Source organism: Triplophysa dalaica, chromosome 18 (genome assembly GCF_015846415.1).
Source record: "Triplophysa dalaica isolate WHDGS20190420 chromosome 18, ASM1584641v1, whole genome shotgun sequence".
NCBI lineage: Eukaryota > Metazoa > Chordata > Actinopteri > Cypriniformes > Nemacheilidae > Triplophysa > Triplophysa dalaica.
This window is the reverse complement of record NC_079559.1, coordinates 5,812,405-5,833,688: the sequence shown is the minus strand read 5'-3', so window position 1 is coordinate 5,833,688 and position 21,284 is coordinate 5,812,405. Positions and strand designations below refer to the sequence as shown.

The 21,284-nt window shown below is 36.9% G+C and overlaps 4 protein-coding genes across 5 annotated transcripts; all 4 read left to right on the top strand.

Annotated features, from left to right (window-relative positions):
- The first annotated feature begins 1,882 nt into the window (after window positions 1-1,882).
- Window positions 1,883-6,906, top strand: paox1 (polyamine oxidase (exo-N4-amino) 1). Its single transcript, XM_056773027.1, has 8 exons — window positions 1,883-2,151; window positions 2,273-2,425; window positions 4,447-4,873; window positions 4,962-5,212; window positions 5,330-5,579; window positions 5,733-5,845; window positions 5,946-6,103; window positions 6,295-6,906. The coding sequence occupies exons 1-8, from the start codon at window positions 2,145-2,147 to the stop codon at window positions 6,448-6,450; spliced, it is 1,515 nt and encodes a 504-aa protein (XP_056629005.1). The 5' UTR covers window positions 1,883-2,144; the 3' UTR covers window positions 6,451-6,906.
- An 82-nt stretch (window positions 6,907-6,988) lies between these two features.
- Window positions 6,989-8,016, top strand: mrpl55 (mitochondrial ribosomal protein L55). The gene is made up of 3 exons (XM_056773028.1): window positions 6,989-7,153; window positions 7,443-7,641; window positions 7,760-8,016. Exons 1-3 carry the CDS (start codon window positions 7,116-7,118, stop codon window positions 7,910-7,912), a joined length of 390 nt encoding a protein of 129 aa, XP_056629006.1. The 5' UTR covers window positions 6,989-7,115; the 3' UTR covers window positions 7,913-8,016.
- Window positions 8,017-8,279: 263 nt separating this feature from the next.
- On the top strand, window positions 8,280-14,019 carry slc5a9 (solute carrier family 5 member 9). Of its 2 annotated transcripts, XM_056773025.1 has the most exons (13): window positions 8,280-8,431; window positions 8,647-8,718; window positions 9,150-9,254; window positions 9,418-9,582; window positions 9,806-9,911; window positions 10,081-10,161; window positions 10,241-10,446; window positions 10,602-10,737; window positions 11,860-11,967; window positions 12,207-12,357; window positions 12,739-12,907; window positions 13,259-13,474; window positions 13,647-14,019. In XM_056773025.1, exons 1-13 carry the CDS (start codon window positions 8,303-8,305, stop codon window positions 13,974-13,976), a joined length of 1,974 nt encoding a protein of 657 aa, XP_056629003.1. In that variant the 5' UTR covers window positions 8,280-8,302; the 3' UTR covers window positions 13,977-14,019. The 2 variants fall into 2 exon arrangements, with proteins under 2 accessions (XP_056629003.1, XP_056629004.1); XM_056773026.1 differs by lacking the exons at window positions 8,280-8,431; window positions 8,647-8,718 and having other exon boundaries at window positions 9,422-9,582.
- Window positions 14,020-15,248: 1,229 nt separating this feature from the next.
- Window positions 15,249-20,889, top strand: gclm (glutamate-cysteine ligase, modifier subunit). The gene is made up of 7 exons (XM_056730095.1): window positions 15,249-15,607; window positions 17,994-18,059; window positions 18,652-18,736; window positions 18,822-18,878; window positions 19,057-19,259; window positions 19,494-19,608; window positions 19,838-20,889. The coding sequence occupies exons 1-7, from the start codon at window positions 15,485-15,487 to the stop codon at window positions 20,008-20,010; spliced, it is 822 nt and encodes a 273-aa protein (XP_056586073.1). The 5' UTR covers window positions 15,249-15,484; the 3' UTR covers window positions 20,011-20,889.
- Window positions 20,890-21,284: the final 395 nt, after the last annotated feature.

The window sequence follows — 21,284 nt, the reverse complement described above, 5'->3', positions numbered from 1 at the left end:
CTGTGAGGTGACAAACAAATGTGGTATTGTTAGTGGAACTTTGTGCTGTTGTGTTAGGAGAAAGTTGCACCCACACAGAACTCTACAGCTTCGGTCCTGATTAAGTTTGTACTTCTATACACTGATGCAATAAGGGGCCTGCAAGATCACGATACAATGAAAACCATAAAAACTGTATAGTGCTGTCCAAATGTCACAGAACACCAGTGAACACACTTTAATTTAGGATTTTCTATTTTAATACGAATTCACTACAAATTGTCGATTTTAGCAAACATATTTGAACAAATACGAGGGTTGTCTTATCTACAACAAACACAGGAGCCAGTGCACTATTGCCCCTGGACACTCCTGTCCTGACAAGATACTTCATACAAAGTGAAAAATGGCACCATGGGAAAAAGTAGCGATACCCTCTGAGATCCAGCGTTCCCCTAATCCCACAAAATTCTCTCCTGTCTTTAGTCATCATCCAAAGATATATGATCACATTGATGTTTCCAAAACACTAACAAAGCCATGGTGACCGATTATTTCTAACATATACAAACAGTTAAACAGCTTGTGTCTGAAAAATCTTTCTCTGCCTCGTAACTTTTCAAGGGCACCAACTTTTTAGACACAATGATGAACATCTATCAAAATAATGAGTACTTGCAGTCACTGCCCGTGCAAACAGAGAGGCACAGACGGTGTCACTTTCTCTGAATGCAGCAAAATATGCCTGTGGGTTTAGTTCTCCTAAAGACCAGAGGCTTTCCCTTTCACCTGCTCTCTGCTGGATCTAATCTGCTCGACCCTGCTTTGAGACAAAACACAGATTGCTGAACAATAAGCCAGCGTACAAAGATGCAGAGCGATGATAAATTACACCGATGATGAATTAATGCCACAATAAGGTCATTGATTCTTCCGAGCCATGGGGTGAACAAAAGATTGACTCAGATAGTCACAAAAGTGAATGGGTTGGTTTTCCACTGGCTAGAATCTGGGTGTTGAAAAGTCTCAAATTTGTGGGCAAGCAGAAAGTGCTGGTGTACATAGAAGACACTGATAAAATGAGCATATTGTTATTGCTTGCTATGGTTTGTTCTTTATGTTCTATTTTAAGCTAAAAAGCTTAAGGGCAAGACATTTCGTCACTGTGAGAACATGCATTACATCTCTAAAGCACACAGAGATTATAGGTCAATTAGGTATTTGTTAACACAAAGTGCATTAGCTCAACTAGCAATGGGACATTTGGTTTTTCATCATTTATTAATCTTTGTTAATGTTAATGCCAATACAATTGTTCATGTACATCTTTTGTGCATTTTACTCTTTTTTACTTTTCGAAAAAAATATTAATGCAAATGTAGTAAGTGGTGAAATTAACATAAACTAAAATGAATAAATGAAGTGTTTCATGTTAACTAATGCACTTACTAACGTTAACAAATACAACCTTATTGTAAAGTGTACCAGTTGTTTTATATGCATGAAAGCTGTTTGAGGAAATATGTCTATAATTTTGTTAAAAAAAATCTTTTTTAAATACTTTAAACTTTAACATCGTCCTGATTCGTTTGGGTAAGATAGTTTATGCTTAGATCATGTTATTCCACGTATAATACAATGTTGCAAAAGACATTTTTCTACCAGAAGAACTAAATTTGCTGTTCTTTTAAAGCACCTTACTCAATAGGCTTACACATTATTTTATCCTTTAAACATTCTCGTAAGTGTCAGATTTGTTTTCATTGTTTTAATCAAAGACCTGTTTTAAAACTTTTGAGTATAATTCACACCTGTCTATTTCACAAGGTTATTTTCCAAGACTTTTAAGTTTTCTGCCCCCCGGTGGACATAAGCGGTGCAACACAAACACTACCATTACTTTCGTTCTTTTGTCGCAGGACCAGCGTTTTAATGCATCGTTATGAACTATTTTAGCTATTCAGTCAATGACTGAAATCACGCTTCGTGACATGAGTGGACATGAATAGCTCTGATTTTGTTATTGTGAAATCTTGAATGTTAAACAGGAAGTGAGTTTTGGGAACGGCGGGCAGAGTTCTTACGGATCTGGTACAAAGTGAGCAAATAATTCTATCCACCAACTTGACAAAATCAAAATAATTCAACCAGGACTATAACGCTGAATGAAAGGTATATTGTTCTGAAGTATGTTTAGTATTTCTTGATGTAATTGTTCCTTCTGACATTTCTTAATATCATTTTAGCGCAGTTTTTTGGTAAGGTGGTGGTGAATGTGTTTACTTTCCCACAGTCATGACACAAAGAAGTCCATCTATTGTTGTTGTCGGTGCTGGTGTCGCAGGACTCGCCGCAGCCAAAAAGTTGAAGGAATACGGGTTCGATGACGTCACCGTTCTGGAAGCCTCCGAGAAGGTCGGAGGAAGAGTAGCTTCTGCAACAATAGGTGATATTTTCTTGACATGTGACACTCTACCTAATGTTCCCCTCATAAAACTAAAAAGACCATATAAAAACGTGTTTTTAACACGTGCAAACGATTAACAATCAATAATAATGATAATGTATAAGATAATAATAAGAAATAATAGTTTTTGTTAGATTTTTAGTTTTTAAATTATTATAAATATTATAAAATGAGCGTTAAATAAATATTAAAGGGAAAGGTAACCCAAAAATGAAAATTCTGTCATTATTTACTCACTCTCAGATCCAAACCTGAATGTCAGGAACAAACAGATCTCATCCCCCATGGTTACTGACATTCTTCCAAATATCTTTCTTTGTGTTCAGCAAAACAAAGACGGTGGTGTGTTGATGCTGGTGGTGACAAAAGGATGATAGAATTTTCCTTTGTGGGTGAACGATCATTTAAGATAAAGTTAAAGATATATAATATGCATAAATATAATATTTTGATGCAATGTTCAATATTTTTTTTTTTTATTATTATACTTAAATAGAAAAACATATTATGTGTGGCTAGATTTAAAAATTTCCGTTTTATAATTCGTTTTATAATTGAGATGGTGGTCTAGTGGGTTAAACCACTGAACTGGTAACTCAAAAGGTTGCTGGTTCGATCCCTGCAGCCACAGTGTGTCCTTGAGCAAGACACTTTACTCCATGTTGCTTCAGGGCACTTCCCAGTAATAAGTGCACTGTAAGTCGCTTTGGATAAAAGCGTCTGCCAAATGACTAAATGTTAATGTTAAATGTTAATAATAAATAAAGAAATAAGCCGTTGGTTAGGGTGACATATAACTTCAGTGTCATGAGTTTCACTTCCATTAAATCGTTCAAAATTGGCCCTGTCGGCACTCAGCAGGTTGTGTCATGTGATCTTAAATGTACTAAGAAAATGTTATGTGTTGGTGTAATGAGTATTGTTACTGTGTCTGAGCCTTTTAGACAATTTTCTACCCCGTTGGGGATAGACAATAAAGCTTTTTGAATTGTTGAATTGAATTGTTAACAGTTTTTCACTAGTTGTTATGTTATCCTGTAGATATGTCAAACAATGCATAATTTTCTCTTTAATCTCAAAGGGAGTGCATGTGTTGATACCGGTGCGCAGTACATCCATGGGGCAACAGACAAAAATTCTCTGTCATTATTTACTCACTCTCAGATCCAAACCTGAATGTCAGGAACAAACAGATCTCATCCCCCATGGTTACTGACATTCTTCCAAATATCTTTCTTTGTGTTCAGCAAAACAAAGACGGTGGTGTGTTGATGCTGGTGGTGACAAAAGGATGATAGAATTTTCCTTTGTGGGTGAACGATCATTTAAGATAAAGTTAAAGATATATAATATGCATAAATATAATATTTTAATGCAATGTTCAATTTTTTTTTTTAATTATTATACTTAAATAGAAAAACATATTATGTGTGGCTAGATTTAAAAATTTCCGTTTTATAATTCGTTTTATAATTGAGATGGTGGTCTAGTGGGTTAAACCACTGAACTGGTAACTCAAAAGGTTGCTGGTTCGATCCCTGCAGCCACAGTGTGTCCTTGAGCAAGACACTTTACTCCATGTTGCTTCAGGGCACTTCCCAGTAATAAGTGCACTGTAAGTCGCTTTGGATAAAAGCGTCTGCCAAATGACTAAATGTTAATGTTAAATGTTAATAATAAATAAAGAAATAAGCCGTTGGTTAGGGTGACATATAACTTCAGTGTCATGAGTTTCACTTCCATTAAATCGTTCAAAATTGGCCCTGTCGGCACTCAGCAGGTTGTGTCATGTGATCTTAAATGTACTAAGAAAATGTTATGTGTTGGTGTAATGAGTATTGTTACTGTGTCTGAGCCTTTTAGACAATTTTCTACCCCGTTGGGGATAGAAAATAAAGCTTTTTGAATTGTTGAATTGAATTGTTAACAGTTTTTCACTAGTTGTTATGTTATCCTGTAGATATGTCAAACAATGCATAATTTTCTCTTTAATCTCAAAGGGAGTGCATGTGTTGATACCGGTGCGCAGTACATCCATGGGGCAACAGACAAAAACCCAGTCTACCTTCTTTTGAAAAAGTCTGGCCTTTTAAGCCAGGTCCCTGAGGATGGATCAGAAAAATTTTACAATAACAAAGGACAAGAAGTGGATGCAGATGTGACCACACGTGTGTATGAAGCAGGAGAGCGTATACTCCTATACCATGGCTCCAGCACAGGAAAGAGTTTGGGTGAGCACTTTGCAGAAAAAACCAAAGCTGTGATTGACAGCTTGGAAGATGATGAGACGAAGATAAGAATGCAAAGTGTTTTTGCTTTGGTTGGGAAGGACATGCTCATTGACATTGGAGCTTCAGACCTCCATAGCGTCTCTCTTGACTCCTGGGAGTATTACACCGACATGGGGGACAACCTTGATGTCCCAGGGTATGGGAAATATTTAAATGTAAAACCCACTTTAAAATAATTTAAAGTTGATAGATATTTTGTTGTAATTGCTGTTTGTATATCTAAGGTTAATGTTTCGACTGGTGGACATGCTCTTGGAGGACTTTCCTAAGGAACGTCTGCTAATGAAAAGGGAAGTTAGTAAGATCAAATGGGACGGGTCCTTCTCTGCAGTAAAGGATGTGCCAGCCCCTCCTTCTGATGAATCTCTCTCTGCACCCGTTTCTGGAGGAAATGTCCGCCACTATCCTGTTTGCATTGTTTGTGAGAATGGAGAAGAGATTCTGGCTGATCATGTAATAGTCACTGTTTCACTAGGTATGTGTTTTATTAGAATTGAGTATTTTGAATAAAGAATTTTTTTATCTCAAATGTGTAGTTTTACTACATGAGCATAAATTAATCTGTGAGCTCTGTTTTTATATATTTTTTCAGGCTTTCTAAAGGCACAAGCATTGAACCTCTTCAGCCCCAGTCTCCCAGCCGAGAAAATGGAGGTCATCAACAAGTTGTGCTTTGGCAATATTGCCAAGATCTTTCTAGAGTACGAGCAAGCCTTCTGGGAGGATGGTGTTGGTACTTTCAGTTTCATTTACGTGGACGACTCCCCCACCTCAGTGTCCACCAATAAAACTCAGTGGCTGAAAAACATTCAGTTCTTTTCCGTCCTGAGGCCTAAAGAAAGGTTCATATTATATTAAATGACAGTAATTATCCAGCTTCATTAAACAGAAGATTGATTTGTTTATATACAAACACAAATTCCAGATAATAACCCTATGAACTAAGGGTTTGTCTGGGTTTATTATGCTTAATTATAATTCTGAGTGTTTTCTAGGTTCGGCAATATCTTGGTTGGTTGGTGTCCAGGGGACATAGCTGACCTGATTGAAACAATGACGGAAGATGATCTCTCGTCTGCTATCACAGAACATCTTAGAATGTTTTTTGGTATGGAATCCTCTAGCAGAAAATATAATTATTATTTATGAGTCATTTCTGTTATAATGAATAAAAGGGATTGTGTATTTTTTTCTTTGAACTTACAAAGGGAAATCAGACATTCCACGACCAAAGTCTGTACATTCCACTAAGTGGCGCAGCAACAGATTCATAAAGGGTTCCTACACGCACCTTCCTGTTGGTGTAAACGGACAAGTTATGGACACGCTGGCACAGCCGCTAATGGGCAGCCACCGCCCAAATGAAGTAAGTGATATTTGTCTTACAACAGGGTTGAATTAAATGTAATTATACTGAAACACTTATCACATACTGCCTCATTTGGACTGCGCTGTATTCATATAAAGAAATTTAACTTGTTATTTTTCATCGCCAAGGGTCATTTGATTGGCCATGAAGAAATAGAGTGAAATCTTACTGCATATTGTATATTTCAGAATCTTCAGGTCATGTTTGCGGGGGAAGCGACGATGAAGTCTCTTTATGGCACAGTGCATGGAGCTCTGCTGTCTGGACACAGAGAAGCAGACAGATTGGCAGCACATTACAAAAAGGACCCACCTTCCACTGCTTCATTAGACAAACCAGTTTAGACAATAACATGTATGTATTTGGCAGATGGTTTTATCCAAAGCGACATACATTGCATTGTACTACACATTTGTTTCTATGTGCAATGTCTGGGATCATACCCATCACCTAGGTGTTGTTAATGCCATGCTCTAGTCTAATCACTGAGCTAGCTGTGTTTTTTCATCTGGTTGTTTACATAGTTGAACGTATATGACCCCTAGTGGGTATTTGTGGTTAAAAAAAAAAATCAAGTGAATTGTCTATTTGTTTTTGTAGAATTGTTTTTATATCTGATGCCTTTGATCTCCATAATGGTTCCTGATCAGAGATTTCCTCTGCATGTTTTTTTTTAATAAAACCAAAATCTAGATAAGGATTGTACACAACAGGAAAATGAAATGGTAAATAACAGCCTGTATAAATCAATTTTTATTGTAAAATATGTATTATAAGTACATAAATAAAATTCAAAAGGAGCTTTCTTTATTATTCTCAGTTACAATGTTTCTTTACATACAGGAACTATCAAAATATAGCAAATGTTTCCGAACGGAACGTTTATGTTGAAACACCTTCATGTGGTTTGTTGATGGTGACCTTCATTCGAGACCATGAATTTTGCTGTTATTTCAGCACATTTATGAATTTTTTGTAATCAGTTTTGGTCCTTGCATGTGTTGTGATAATGGCTTTAATTTACCAACCTTGTAAGAGCTTATTTAGGTAAGTTAAGTTTGTCTACTTCGAACGCGGCTTGCTAAAGGACTTTTAAGTGAGAAAATGGTCACGTTTTAGATGTATTGTATTTTAAATAAATAACTTTGACACGACGCTGTCTATTTTAAATATGTATTCAAATTAATATATTATCATTTCATTCGAAATTTTTTTTTTTGAACGATCCCTTGACACAGACTTTTATTGCACGTTATCACCATCAGAGCTTATTAACGTTTATGGTCCCCTTTTGTGCTTATTAACATTCATATGCTCCCCGTTTTTGTTCTCACAGATGTCTTCATAGAGTTACTTTTAGGTGCTTGCAAGCAACATCCGCGTTTCACAGCTCAGCTGCTCAGTCAAACTCCAACAGGACATGCGTGGTCCGCTTCGGCAGGCAGAAGTATGAGAGGCTGTATCCAGTTCTGCTTGTTCGACCTGACGGGTCTACCATCAACATCAGATATAAAGAGCCCACAAGAATAAAGATGGTTAGAGTACATACTAGAACTGCTCTTTGAAGCAATAGTCATTATTTTATTCTAAGATTGTTGCAATGTTTTTGTGTATTGCAATTGTGGTTGAATTGTTTTATATTTCTTTTGCTAGATGCCAGTGGATTTCAACAGCCTCTCTGAGGAGGAGAGGAAAGCCAGGCTGAAGAAAAGAGAGCCAAAGAGGGGTGCAGTCAAACAGAAACTGGAGGAGTTTGAGGATGATTTCAAAGTGGATGATTACAGCAAGTTCTGGAAGAAGAAATGAATGGACTGAAAAATTTGCTTCATTCTGAGTATTTATATTGTCTCATGTACACAATTACATATTTGTTTTGTAAGTCACCTTGCCATTAAAAACGTTGAAATGTTTACAGTCCTGTCTTTTTATTCAATCAGATTTTTATATGTATTTCAATGTTTTAATCAGGCGGCCTATTTGTAAACAAATGCAGTGCAGGAAAAGTCATCCTAAGACAAAAAGGGTTATCTTTTAAAATGTTATAGGTCACAACATCCTCCCATAGCAACAATTTGGCAATGCTTGCATTGTGTACCTATAATGCATTCTCAGCATTCTTTATAACAGACTGATTAATCATTAATGAAGTTAACACCTGCTTCAAAGTTCACACTTTTCCCTAGGACATTTTAGAAAATGACAGCTTCGCCACAGCTTGTAACAGGCACCCCGATGCCCGAGGTGCCAAAGAAGTTTGCTTTAGAGGCAGCTGATATTGTTGTGGTTGTAATCTACTTTGTGTTTGTGTTGGCAGTTGGAATATGGGTAAGTGAAAGTTTTCAGTCCCTCTGGATATATTTACATTGATGCTGAATAATTCTGTGATGAAAATCACCAGTGATTGTTACATGAGATGTATATGTTCAGTTTTAGTTATCTGTTGAAATTTCGACATATTAAAGTTTTGTTTCACTGACTCGATGGATTCGATAGACTTTAAGGCCTAATGCTTGATGCTGAGGTAGATCTTGTGTGTTTAGTCCTCAGTCAGAGCCAACCGTGGGACAGTGGGTGGATATTTCTTGGCAGGACGATCCATGACATGGTGGCCAGTGAGTTAAAAAAACAAAAAACATGTTTGCTTTGTTCAATTTCAACTACAGGACCTGACGAAATGAAGATGAATGAATGTCGTGTACACACCGATTTTCAGATCTCTTCTTTGAAGCATTAGGAAAGAGGAAGTAATTTGAAGACTCTTGAATGATTTCCTGTTTATCTTTTTAAAGTCTCCCTTCTGTCATTATTTATGTTAGTGCAATTATGAAATGCATCATCCAAATAACAATACATTAAATGGAATTATAGGAAAGGAAACCCAGTATTCATAATACATTTTTTCCAGTTGTCATGTTATGGTGGGTCCATCGGCTTAAAGCCTGTGGTAGTCAGACGCAGTGAAACGCTCCCCCCTAGATTTGTCATTGTCTGGGTTTAGTTTGAAAAGGATTTTCTCAGTACAAATTGTATTTTGTTTCAAAAGATTGGTGCCTCCTTGATGTCTAGTAACGTAGGCAGCGGCCTGTTCATCGGATTAGCAGGAACAGGAGCGGCAGGAGGAATTGCAGTGGGTGGATTCGAATTGAATGTATGTCAGACAAAATGTTTCCCATCCAAGTTTCCAGTGTTATATCAGTAGTGACTGATTTCACTTGTGTGATCTTAGACGTCTGTTAAACTAATTAAATGTTTAAACGCAGTACATGTTGAAACTTAACTGTGTGTGAGTAATGGAGTTTGATGCTCACTAGGCAGTGTGGGTCCTCATTGCCTTAGGCTGGATCTTTGTGCCTGTGTATATTTCTGCTGGAGTCGTCACTATGCCAGAGTATCTGAGAAAGAGGTTCGGGGGTCAGCGCATCAGAATCTACATGAGTGTGCTCTCTCTCATTCTCTATATTTTCACCAAGATATCAGTAAGGTTCCTTGTTAAATATGATTAATAAACAAATAAACACAGATGGATAATAATAATGAATTTTATGTGTACTTGACGTACTGTTACAGAATCTTGGCATAATTTAATGCAACAATACAAGGGACTATACACAATAATTTACAGTAAATTTCAGTTTTTTTATTGCAATATACTGTAGATTCAATCAAGTTGATTATAACAATTGGCTGTGATATTTCCAGACAGATATTTTTTCAGGGGCTTTATTCATCCAAGTATCACTGGGATGGAACCTGTACCTCTCTACTGTTGTCCTTCTTACTGTCACTACCCTCTATACTATAGCTGGTAATGAAATGACATGCACGTCCCATTAACATGTAACACATTGGTGTCTAGTAGCATTTTTTAAAGCTATTCCTAAAGTGCTGACACGTATGGATATTTTTTGTAACTTATTACTAAACATTTCCTGTGTTGAATTCTCCTGAATGATTTGATTGCTGTTTTAATGCAGGCGGTCTGACGGCAGTAATCTACACTGACGCCTTACAAACTGTTATCATGGTAGTAGGAGCTTTTGTCCTCATGTTTATAGGTATAGATCTTTTGTTTATGACATTAAATGTGAATTATGACTAAGTTAACAGCATTAAAGATGAATTTTTCCCTGGCAGCATTCGACAAAGTGGGCTGGTATGAGGGTTTGCTGGATAAGTATGAGAAAGCAATACCTGCTATCACAGTTCCTAACACCACTTGTCATCTACCTCGTGGCGATGCCTTTCATATCTTCAGAGATCCATTGACAGGAGACCTTCCCTGGCCGGGTCTGATCTTTGGTCTCACGGTTCTGGCCCTGTGGGTATGGTGCACAGACCAGGTGATACAAGACGTCTAGTATTTTGTTTAATTTTGTATTTAGATTTGAAGTATGCCAACATTTCTTAAAGTAGAGAATGTAAATAACAAAAATATTTAAATAGGCACAAAAAGGAATTTTCACCGCAAATTAATATATTTCTTTTCCATATGAAGGTGATAGTACAAAGATCTCTGTCGGCCAAAAACTTGTCCCATGCCAAAGGTGGTTCGGTACTGGGTGGATACCTCAAGCTTCTCCCTATGTTCTTCATTGTTATGCCAGGAATGATCAGTAGAGCGCTCTACCCAGGTCAGAGTTATAATAGTTGTCAGTTTTATTTATATTTTAAATAAGCTTCTATTTAATTTTAGTTTCATTTTTAGTTTGTTTTGTTAATAATTTAAGTGCCTTAATTTAAACCAATTTCAATTTAGTGCTGAGATGGCATTTCTGATTTTTCGGATGTTTTTCAAATAATATTTAGGCTTAAATTCTATTTGATTTAAAGTAGCAGAAATGTTTTTATTGTTTTCGTTTAAATAAACTATAATAACCTTGACCCAGGTACACTTAACCATCACAGTATACACTTCTAAAGAAAGGTGCTAAAAAAGATTTGTTGCACCAATATCAGAAGAACAACACTCCTAAAAACAAAATAGATAAATGATGCCAAAGAAGAACAATCTATTTTACGTTTCATAAAATTTTATTCAAAATTCTTAAAAAATATATCAATTAAAATTATTCTATACCTGTGAATTTTGTTGTGAAGTGAATTTTTGGTAAACCTTCGGTCTTAATAAAGAAATCCTTACTTTATAATAGTACATTATGTTGAATCTTTTCCATCTACAGCAAAACTTCTGTGCATCAGGAAGTTTTCTTGCAGAACCTTTGACTGAATGTTTTTTTGTGGAACCAAAAATGGTTTGTCCACGGCATCGCTTTGAAGAACCTTTCAAGAAAATTTATTTTTAAGAGAGTATATAAGGTTAGAGGTATTGACCGCATTGCAGGATCAACAAAAGAAGTTGACCCAGAAACAAGCATGACTCTGCAAAATCAGCATGTGCATGTTGAAGCATGGATAAACATGCTCGTGTAAAGGCTGTGTGCTATATTGCGTGTGTTCTCAGGGTTTAAAAGCTTATATCAACAATAAAGATGACTTCTTTTGAAAAGCAGTTGTCAAGTAAAGCTAATGATATGGGTGTCTAGTTTTGTCAGTGAAGAGAAAGCTGAACGTAAATAGTATTCAATTCAGTAACTTCATAAAGTGGATGATTAAAACAGAGTAGACTTTGAAAATCATGATTTTAAGTAAATGAAACAGATTGTCTGAATTAACAGTTCAATTGACTTGATGTCAAATGTAATTTTTCTGAAATCTCACACTTATCAATATTGTGGCGATTATGTATTTTGTAGACGAGGTAGGATGTGTGGATCCTGAAGAGTGCTTAAGGATCTGTGGGGCCAGTGTGGGCTGTTCCAACATTGCATACCCAAAGTTAGTCATGGAACTTATGCCAGTAGGTACGGCAACCTTGTGTGTCCTCATCATAATTTTATTTCCAATAAATTATAATGATTATTTAAATTATGTATTCGATGTCTCTAAGATGAATAATATATGAGTAAAGTAGGCAAACAATGCAAGCTCACAAAATGCATGCAGAAGTTAGCAAATACATTGACTGCTATATAACATCTTTTATTGATTTTCTCCTTGATATCGCTGAAACATTGTGTCCTTCACTGTAACTTTGTTCTAGGTTTGAGAGGCCTGATGATCGCTGTAATAATGGCAGCACTCATGTCCTCTCTCACCTCTATATTCAACAGTAGCAGCACGCTCTTCACTATGGACATATGGCAGCGTATCCGACCATGGGCCTCAGAGAGAGAGCTCATGGTGGTGGGCAGGTTAGAATCTGTTAAACAGAGCAATCTGTATCAAAAGTGTATCTTGTTACTTTATAACTCAAAATCGAAGAATTGATTCTGTTACTTAAAATGCTGTCTTTATGTTTATTTTCTGCACGTTACATAACTGCTTCTGCAAGAATCCCTTCATACTGTTCCATCATATACATCGCTTGTTTTTCTTTGTGATGAAGGCAAATGCATGACAGAGTTTATACAACCCAAATAGCAAATATATTAGATGCAAAACTGTTAGTTTTTGTAAAGTCAAGATGAACTCGTAATATACCTTGTTTACTGAATTCCTTACTGGTTAATTGATTCCAGGATATAAGGATTGTTTGCTATGTCTTACTGGCTGACATTTGTTTACATCTGCAGGGTGTTTATTTTATTGCTTGTGGCCTTGAGCATTGTGTGGATTCCAATCATTCAAACAGCCAACAGCGGACAGCTGTTCGACTACATACAGGCCATCACTAGCTATCTGTCACCTCCCATAACTACAGTGTTCATCATGGCCATCTTCTGGGGACGGATAAATGAACAGGTATGACATCCTTTGCCACTGTATTAAAGTGATAGTTCACCCAAAAATGAAAATTCTGTCATCATTTACTGTCCTGTATGACTTTCCATTTTTCTGCAAATACAAAAGAAGATATTTTGAAGAATGTTGGTAACCAAACGATGGCGGTACCCATTGACTTGCAATGGTTTTGTGTCCATGCAATAGAAGTGAATGGGTGCTGCCAATGTTCAGAAATGATGACAGAATTTTCATTTTTTTGTGAACTCTCTCTTTAAGAAGAATTGCTTAAATAACGTAGATTGATATTCATGCAAATGATGACTTTTACTTCATTTTTGAGTTTGTTACCTTGTCTGTTAAATTGCACAGGGGGCGTTCTGGGGTCTGATGGTTGGACTAGTGGTGGGGACGGTGAGAATGGTGATGGATTTTGTGTATGGCACCCCGTCATGTGGAGAACAAGACCTGCGTCCTGCAGTTTTAAAAGATGTGCACTACCTGTATTTTGCTCTTATCCTGCTCGCACTGACAGCTCTGGTCATCACAGTTATCAGCCTTTGCACTGCTCCTATTCCCAAGCAACACGTAACTATTTTATTGTTATAAAAAAAGCATAGATTATGCAACAACAAAAAATGACATGCACTAAGAAAGAATTTACATAACTTATGCTGATATGTTAGCAGCAACACACATTAAATGTTCAGCTTATTTAACTTATATAGGCTAATAAACGTACACAACTCTATATCTCCAGCTGATTCGTCTGACCTGGTGGACAAGACACAGCAAGGAGGAACGTGTTGAGTTTGAAGACCCCTGGGCCAGAGGGTCCAATCCAGCAACCTCCGAGCCCAGCATCACAGAAGGGATGGATGGATCCTCACCTGTGTGGTGGAAGCGTGCTGGAATGTGGCTCTGTGGTATCTCCAATGTAGCAAAACCAGAGATGGGTGTGGAGGAGCAGAAGGCTTTAGAAAAGAAACTCACCAATATTGAGGAACACCACACTTGGAAGAATGTCTCCAATATCAATGCCATCATTTTACTCACTATCAATGTCTTTCTTTGGGGGTACTTTGCTTGAATATACAATAAACTATTAATGACACCTTATTCATTTAAACATATTTGCAAGAATGTCTCCAATGCAGTGGTTTTATTTATATACTGTCATTGCTTCTGGTCTTGCTTATATGCAGGGCTGGAAATAGGGAGGGATAAAACTGTGTTAATGCATCTTAAATTATCCCAATTTAAATGTAAACTCTGTCTGATAATAATGTCACATTTCTGTGAATGGAACACCTAGTAATAGAACACGATACTTTAATCCCCCACACAAGCATGTAACAGATACCCAAAACACACTGTAGTTTGTAAGAAGAAAACATATGTGACCCTGGAACACAAAACCAGTCTTAAGTAGCACAGGAACATTTTTAGTAAAAGACGAAAATACATTGGGTCAAAATTAGAGATTTTTCTTTTATGCCAAAAATCATTAGGATATTAAGTTAAAATCATAATCCATGAAGATATATTGTAAATTTCCTACATTAAATTTGTAAAAACTTTATTTTTGTGAGTGGATGGCCTGCCACAGTACCCCTGATAAACAACTTCGAAGGCAATTTTCACAATATTTAGATTGTTTTGCACTCTCAGATTCCAGAGCATTAAATGGTTGAAACTCAGCCAGATGTCCTATTCTAACAACTCCTACACCAATATAAATCTTATTTTTTCATCTTTCAGATTATGTAAAAATCTCTATTTCGAAAGACCTATAAGACTGGTTTCGTTGTCCAGTGTCACATAAACACAAACGATGACACTTGCTAGCCCAAAAATCTCTGTTGCTTGCAGTGATGTTACTGATTAGTTTCAACACATTTTCAGAAGAACATCCGGTCCAGAACATTCAGAAAGCCAGAACATTCTCTATAAAAATTTTAAAATACGCATTAACCTGAGGACAAATGTATTGTTAAAGGTTTGTGTGGATTTCTGCCTTTCTAGCTCTACATATAATCAAAAGAGTTTGAATGTCACACTTTTGCTGTCTTTGGCTATTCACTTTTTAGACTTTGCATTAAACATTCTTTTGATGTCTTTTATGTCGTATTCGGTGTACTTTTAGTTTTTCAACAGTATAAACGTCTGAATTTGTAACCAATTTTTATAAGGAATAATTCTAAAATTATCTTTAAGATTTAATTATATATATTTATATATTCTAGTATAGAAAACTGAAACCGGAAGCGCGTCTTGTCCAGTGTTTAAAAAATTGCGAAGTGGTCTTTAATGCGTTCTGCTGTGTAACGATGACAACGCATCGCAAACAATAAAAACGCCTCTAAACGATTCCTCAAATCCACCGCGTGCTGATCCTCGCCAGTTGTTCCAGCGCACCCGTCCATGTTCTCATTGTGGGCGTGCATCTCTTTGCACTCAACTCCTGTACTTGAATGAACTGCGATGCAGACATACTACACAGAGAGAGATAGAGAGGGAAGGAAATACTGTCTTGAGGGTATGTTATATTAATAGTTAAATACAGGCATCACTTCAGTCACCGATATTTTCCAAGCAATGGAGCCTCACGTAAACGCGCAGCGGCTTTTTGATCACGCGACAGCCTTGAAGCTTCACACGGGGAATTTAGTCAACCGCAGTCGACTTAAGAAGAAATGTCCGTCTTCGACTAGCGAGGAGGTAAATGCCATGGGTTTGCAGTTCTTATAGTTTGTCTCGGTGTTCACTGTTTAAATGTGTTCTGTTACGTCATGGGACCGGTCACCCCCGTTGTTTATATTTACAAGGTTGTCGTTAGCGTTAGTCTGAATCACTATGGCGGTTCAGTGTCGGTTCCTTTGAACGGTTCACTTCACGGAGTAACGTAATAATACGCCGATTTGAGTATGCATAAAAGTTCCCTTACTTATCTTTATGTACACATTTAGTGAATGTGCTATCGCTATCCTTGTTAAAAATGTCAAAAAAAATGATTGTGTAAAAGATTATGGGCTGTTTGCGTCTTTGAAAGGTCACTTATTTGCAAGAAAAAGTAGCGTTACTGTCTTACTACGGTTTGGTGAATCGGTTGACCAAAAAACAACCAAAAATAGCCGTTTCACAAGAAAGGTTCGCTGGCGACATCGTTGGACGTTCCTCGTGATCCGTTTGGTCCCCTTGACGACGTCACTGCCTGGTTTGGCTCGTGCTCTGGCATGCACCACCGGTGAATGCATAACATGACTTAACCATCGTAGTTGTTGCGTATATATTCATTTGGTAACTGTTTGGCCTTTTGGGGATGGTTGAAAATATTGCCGTACACAGTGTTCTTTCACTAAGATTGTGTTTATTGCTGCCGTGTTTTTAAGACTCATTTCTCTTAAGTTAGTCTAACTCAATAATTTTCTGTTGCCTTTTCTAATCCTAGTGTTCCTGGAGCTCAGTTGTTAGTGCAGTTAGTTGGCATTGAAAAGGTTGTGGGAATAAATCCCACATTGTTATAAAAAAATGTAGGCACCTTCACTGTCAGTAACTTTTTATAAAGTGTCAGACTGAGCCAAATGCATATAAATGAAATGAAAATACTGTTCAGGTGAGGAATGATAGTGAAGGTAAGTAACTTTGACTGATTTCTGTGAGGCCTGACATGCAGGAGAAAGGTTAAGCAATGTCATGCTGATGCAGATATTCTATGTAATGGGGTGGGGTTGGTTGCATGTTGTGTAACATCAGCGGTTGTATAAAAAATCACAATCAAAACAAATCCCTTTATTGTCACTCAAACATATATATACAAGTGCAACAGTACGTGAAAAACTTGATAATAATAATATGAGATTTAAATTTCATGGCATTTATGTTATGTTTAAACACTTTTCTTTGCCTTTGTTTTCCTGTTGATCAGTTGGTAGTGCATCGCATCTGCAGAGCAAATTTATGGGTTCGATACCCAGGGAACACACATACTGATGAAATGTAATGCATTTTAAGTCGGTTTTGATTAAAAAATGCATACATGTTAATGTATTGTAGGGGATTTACAGTAAAAGACCCGTAGATCAGTTATGATGAAAGAAGTCTCGGAGTCAGGAATATAATTGATAGAATAAAATTTAGTGAAGAAAAATAGTTTGTAGTTTTGCCAGCAGAAGTCAGTTTCGGCGCTCTCAAGGAGTTCCACGGGCTGACCTGCCTTACATCCAAAATGCGGTAGTATTCAAGCTAACAGAGTCAACTAACTAGGTCATTACTTGGGTAAATCAAGCTCTCGTGATTGGTTATCAATAGATAAACAAGAACACACAGCTCTCAAACCCTTCTGAAGTCATGAGACAGGACATATAGTCCTATAGATTATCAAAAATGACTATAATACAAATTAAAACATGATTACAACATGAAACAACGTTACGTCTGTCTCGTGATGTTCCATCTTTCTCACTCCTAAAACAAACCAATAACACATACACAAACTGCTCAAGGGTAAAGTGTGTTATAACAGAAGATGTTTGCGAAGATGATGATAAGAAGTCCCTTTTCACAGTAAAACTGACCTAGCAGGAAGAGAGAGCCTAAGCATTCATTAGAGACTTCAAACATGAATTATTCTCTACTTTCTATATCATAAAAGGTAAAGATAATGCTGAATAATAATTGATCAATATTTGTCAAAACCACATAAAAGTATTTATATATGAAGTAAGGTGATGCCACGGCACTGGCCCTTTCAGTATTAAAGGGTCATAATGAGGCTCCAAGCCCTCATGAAATGTCATTTCAGTGCTGTCACATTGCATCACATTGCATGTGACTGCCCTACCAGTTGAGTGGGTCAGTTTTGAAATAACAGGATGAGAAAACAATGACACAGTTTACATTTTTGAGTGAACTATAATTGGAAATATATGCTTCCTTATCTAATTTGACCTAAAGAGGGGTTTAAATCTCAGCAGAACATCTGCAATATGTGAATGTATTCTGTCAAAGAAAGGATTTGAGACAGGAAGTTGGCGAGTTCTTACTTCGTCATGTTTTGATTGTACTTCGTTTGTTAGTAACCATGTTTTTCCCCTTTTCCCCACAGCTTCAAGACTGCATCCAAGGCACACTGAGTGCGTGGTTGGCCACGATGCCATCAAAACTTGATTCGGTAAGACTTCTTTAGCATACTATTCATGAAAATGATGGAAAATGGTACAAAACAAGTCCTTTTACAGTCAGTTGAACTAACAAAGATACTGTTTGGATGTCAAATATCGACAGAAAAAGAACTTTACTTTTCCTGCAAAAGATGATATACTCGCTGAATATAAACAGACGACCCCTCTGTGAATTGTGAGAAGAACAGCAGGCCAAGCACATATAGGCACTTAAATGAAAAGGCAGTTGTTATGGTGATTGGTTATGGCATATTGGCCTCCCTTTGGGTCGGGTGTGCGTCTGATCCAGCTTTTTCAACCATTGTCAGCAAATCTGCATCCCTCAGCGAGTAGAAAGCAAAGGTCTTAACACACAAAGCTGAGGCTTGTCATGCATTCCTTTCATGCAGTCTATTATCTTTTTACATGCGAAGTGGCTGGAGTTTCGTAAACAAGGTTTAAAAACAAAACTAAATAAATGTATAACTAAATAAAATCAACGCATAACCCATTTAGATACTCGATTAACAGGTACTTTGTGATAGCATAGTTGTGTGATTCAGTAACCATTCTTTTAAGATTACTTTTTGTTTTCTTTCATAGGAGCTTCCCAGTGTTCTGCACTGCACCATTCCAGAGAATACAGAAGCCGTCACGCCAGAAGAGAGAGAGGAGCTGAAAGTGTCTGGTGAGAATGACTCCTAACGCTTGGATGTCCAGACATGTTTGTTAAAATGCAGTACAATGTAATAAATGTTTGTTTGTCTATACAGTTAAGATTTTCCTTTGTGAGCCGGACTGCTCATCCATCAGAAATGCAGTGGACATGGGTAAGTGCTGCTTCTTAGTTTTACGACATGATTGTACATTTTGTGATCATTTTGGCCATGAATACATTCTGCAACCTTTCCTTCATTCATTCATAAAAAAAATTGTATACTTTTTTTACAGTGTTTAGTTAACATGAGTTAAATAAAAATAAATAATGTTGTCATATGTGGTGTTCAGCTCGTTCGTCCTTAGCCGTGTCTCAGCTGGATTCTGTGATCATTGCTCCCCCTCCGCTCCTCGATGGTGAAATTCAGACTCTGATCCACCTGCAGCCGCTGTGGGAGGAGCTAGAGGGTCTTGTGCGTAGCAAGAAAATTGCTGCAATCGGCACATCAGACTTGGACAAATCCCTCCTTGAGCAGCTGTATAACTGGGCTCAGGTCTGTTGTGACATGGGAAGACATACATATCTTATAGAACATTTATTATGTTCCCCTCACACAACCTGTATTTATAGGTCTTGTTTTTAAACACAGGACATGATACAACGCCTTAAGTTGTGAGTTTCTTTGTTGGTGGGGGGTTAAAAGGTTACATTGTTACAGCAGTTTAACAATGGAATCCAAACACCAAAATTTTTAAAAATATATTTTTTTACTTTTCACAATATTCAGGTAAAGCCAAGCAGTAACCAGGTGAATCTGGCCTCGTGTTGTGTGATGCCTCCAGACCTCACTGCGTTTGCTAAAGAGTTCGACATACAATTGCTAACACACAATGACTCCAAAGGTTTGTATTTTTTGTTGCTGGATCTTCCCTATCTAAGTAACTTTAAACCAGATGCATGATGATTTTTATTTATTAATTTAGCATGCACTTTTATGCAAAGCTACTTGCATAAGCGACTTGAATTTTGCCCTTTAGACATACTGAATGTATGCACATATGCAGGTTCCGCCACAAGATGATGAAACCGCACTGGAAGTTTAATGACGCAAGTCTTGTTTCTTGTTTTTAGAGTTAATCAGTGCTGCATGCTTCCAGGAAGCAGTACAGGAGAGCAGTAAGGACCTTCTGGTGGCAGACTGGAGCCTGGAGTGGGTCTTGCGCTACTCCATCATTGTCAAGAGCAGAGGCATCATTAAATCAAAGGGCTACATTGTTCATGCTAAAAAGTGCAACAGCCATTAACGGCATGTTTGAGCAGGTTTCTACGGTTTCGTGGATGTTAATCCAGCTAATTTGAGGAACTGATTCATCGGTGATACGTCTTTCATTTTAAAGAATTTGTCGACACACAAACGTGAACCCGAGTCATCATTTTGATTAGAAGGAACAGAAGTTTACTTGACCCCCAACGCACATACATTCTCTGCGGTTTAATTCTGTATGCAAAGTGCCTCCTTTTAGTTCTGTTCTTTGATAAAATAATTGGGTAAAAATGGCAGTTAAAACGTATCAATGGTTGATGGGGTGTAAAATTAGGAAATGGGGGACTCCTAGACATCTTGCTTAAGGGGAATTTCCTTTTTAAAGTGAAGAATGTGTTTTAACAAGCAGTGGACGACAAAGTTGTAGATATTTTTTTACTTCAAATTTTAATGTTGATTTTACGTCATGGCATTTAAAGTTTGTATAATTTATTTTCATTGCCGCATTAAATGTTAAGTAGATGTTTCGGTTCTTGTTTCAGAAGATAATATCTCTTGTCTCCTGTGTAAACAAAAAGTTTTGCGTATCTGACAAGTATTCAAATTAAGCAACTGAAGAAACTTTTGTGGAATGCTTTTAACATGCGTAGCGTGATGAACATTGCTTCGTTGCATATAAAAACACTGGATAATGCCACACTTGAAGGATAAGAAAGATTGTAGTTTAGTATCTAGCAGATTGTCAGGATATACAGTATATTTTTACCTGTTATTTATTCATGGTAACTATGGTTCCTTTTGGGTCCAAATCGTATAAGAGAACATTATTCATGTACTGTACATGTATTTGCTATTTTCAAATCCCATATTGTGGTTATCATTTTTCATTTGATTTATAAACATCTGAATTTCAAACTAACCATAGTCTGACATTTGGTTTTTATTCATTTTAAAAATATGTGTTGGATTTATGCAACACAATACACCAAGATGTATTTGTTGTTTTCTTAATGAATTTATATTACATGCAGAGCTCTCCAGTGTGTTAGATAAGCAAGGCAAAGGTCATGGGTTTAATCCATTATGAATAAAAAAATTGTATACAAGCCAAATGCAGAAATACATTATTGTTATATTTTATTTCATTATATTACATAGCAGTGGCAAATATGGACAAAGTTAAAACCACTATGGTAAACAGAAATGTATGAATCTCTACAGGACGTCCTTAAAGCTAGCTAAAATCCATATCATTACTTACAACTCACCCCGCTATGTCGCTTCGATGAGTTGCGTCATGACGTTCGAGAATGC

Bases quoted from the DNA above. Each gene is read 5' to 3' on its own strand.
- paox1 (XM_056773027.1), top strand. The intron at 2,426-4,446 runs GTGATATTTTCT...TTAATCTCAAAG, and splicing joins AGTAGCTTCTGCAACAATAG to GGAGTGCATGTGTTGATACC. The intron at 5,846-5,945 runs GTATGGAATCCT...GAACTTACAAAG, and splicing joins ACATCTTAGAATGTTTTTTG to GGAAATCAGACATTCCACGA.
- mrpl55 (XM_056773028.1), top strand. From the start codon at position 7,116: ATGGCTTTAATTTACCAACCTTGTAAGAGCTTATTTAG. The intron at 7,154-7,442 runs GTAAGTTAAGTT...TTGTTCTCACAG, and splicing joins CCTTGTAAGAGCTTATTTAG to ATGTCTTCATAGAGTTACTT. The intron at 7,642-7,759 runs GTTAGAGTACAT...TTCTTTTGCTAG, and splicing joins AGCCCACAAGAATAAAGATG to ATGCCAGTGGATTTCAACAG.
- slc5a9 (XM_056773025.1), top strand. From the start codon at position 8,303: ATGACAGCTTCGCCACAGCTTGTAACAGGCACCCCGATGCCCGAGGTG. The intron at 9,583-9,805 runs GTAAGGTTCCTT...TGATATTTCCAG, and splicing joins ATATTTTCACCAAGATATCA to ACAGATATTTTTTCAGGGGC. The intron at 10,738-11,859 runs GTCAGAGTTATA...TGTATTTTGTAG, and splicing joins CAGTAGAGCGCTCTACCCAG to ACGAGGTAGGATGTGTGGAT.
- gclm (XM_056730095.1), top strand. From the start codon at position 15,485: ATGGAGCCTCACGTAAACGCGCAGCGGCTTTTTGATCACGCGACAGCC. The intron at 18,879-19,056 runs GTAAGTGCTGCT...TGTGGTGTTCAG, and splicing joins CAGAAATGCAGTGGACATGG to CTCGTTCGTCCTTAGCCGTG. The intron at 19,609-19,837 runs GTTTGTATTTTT...TCTTGTTTTTAG, and splicing joins AACACACAATGACTCCAAAG to AGTTAATCAGTGCTGCATGC.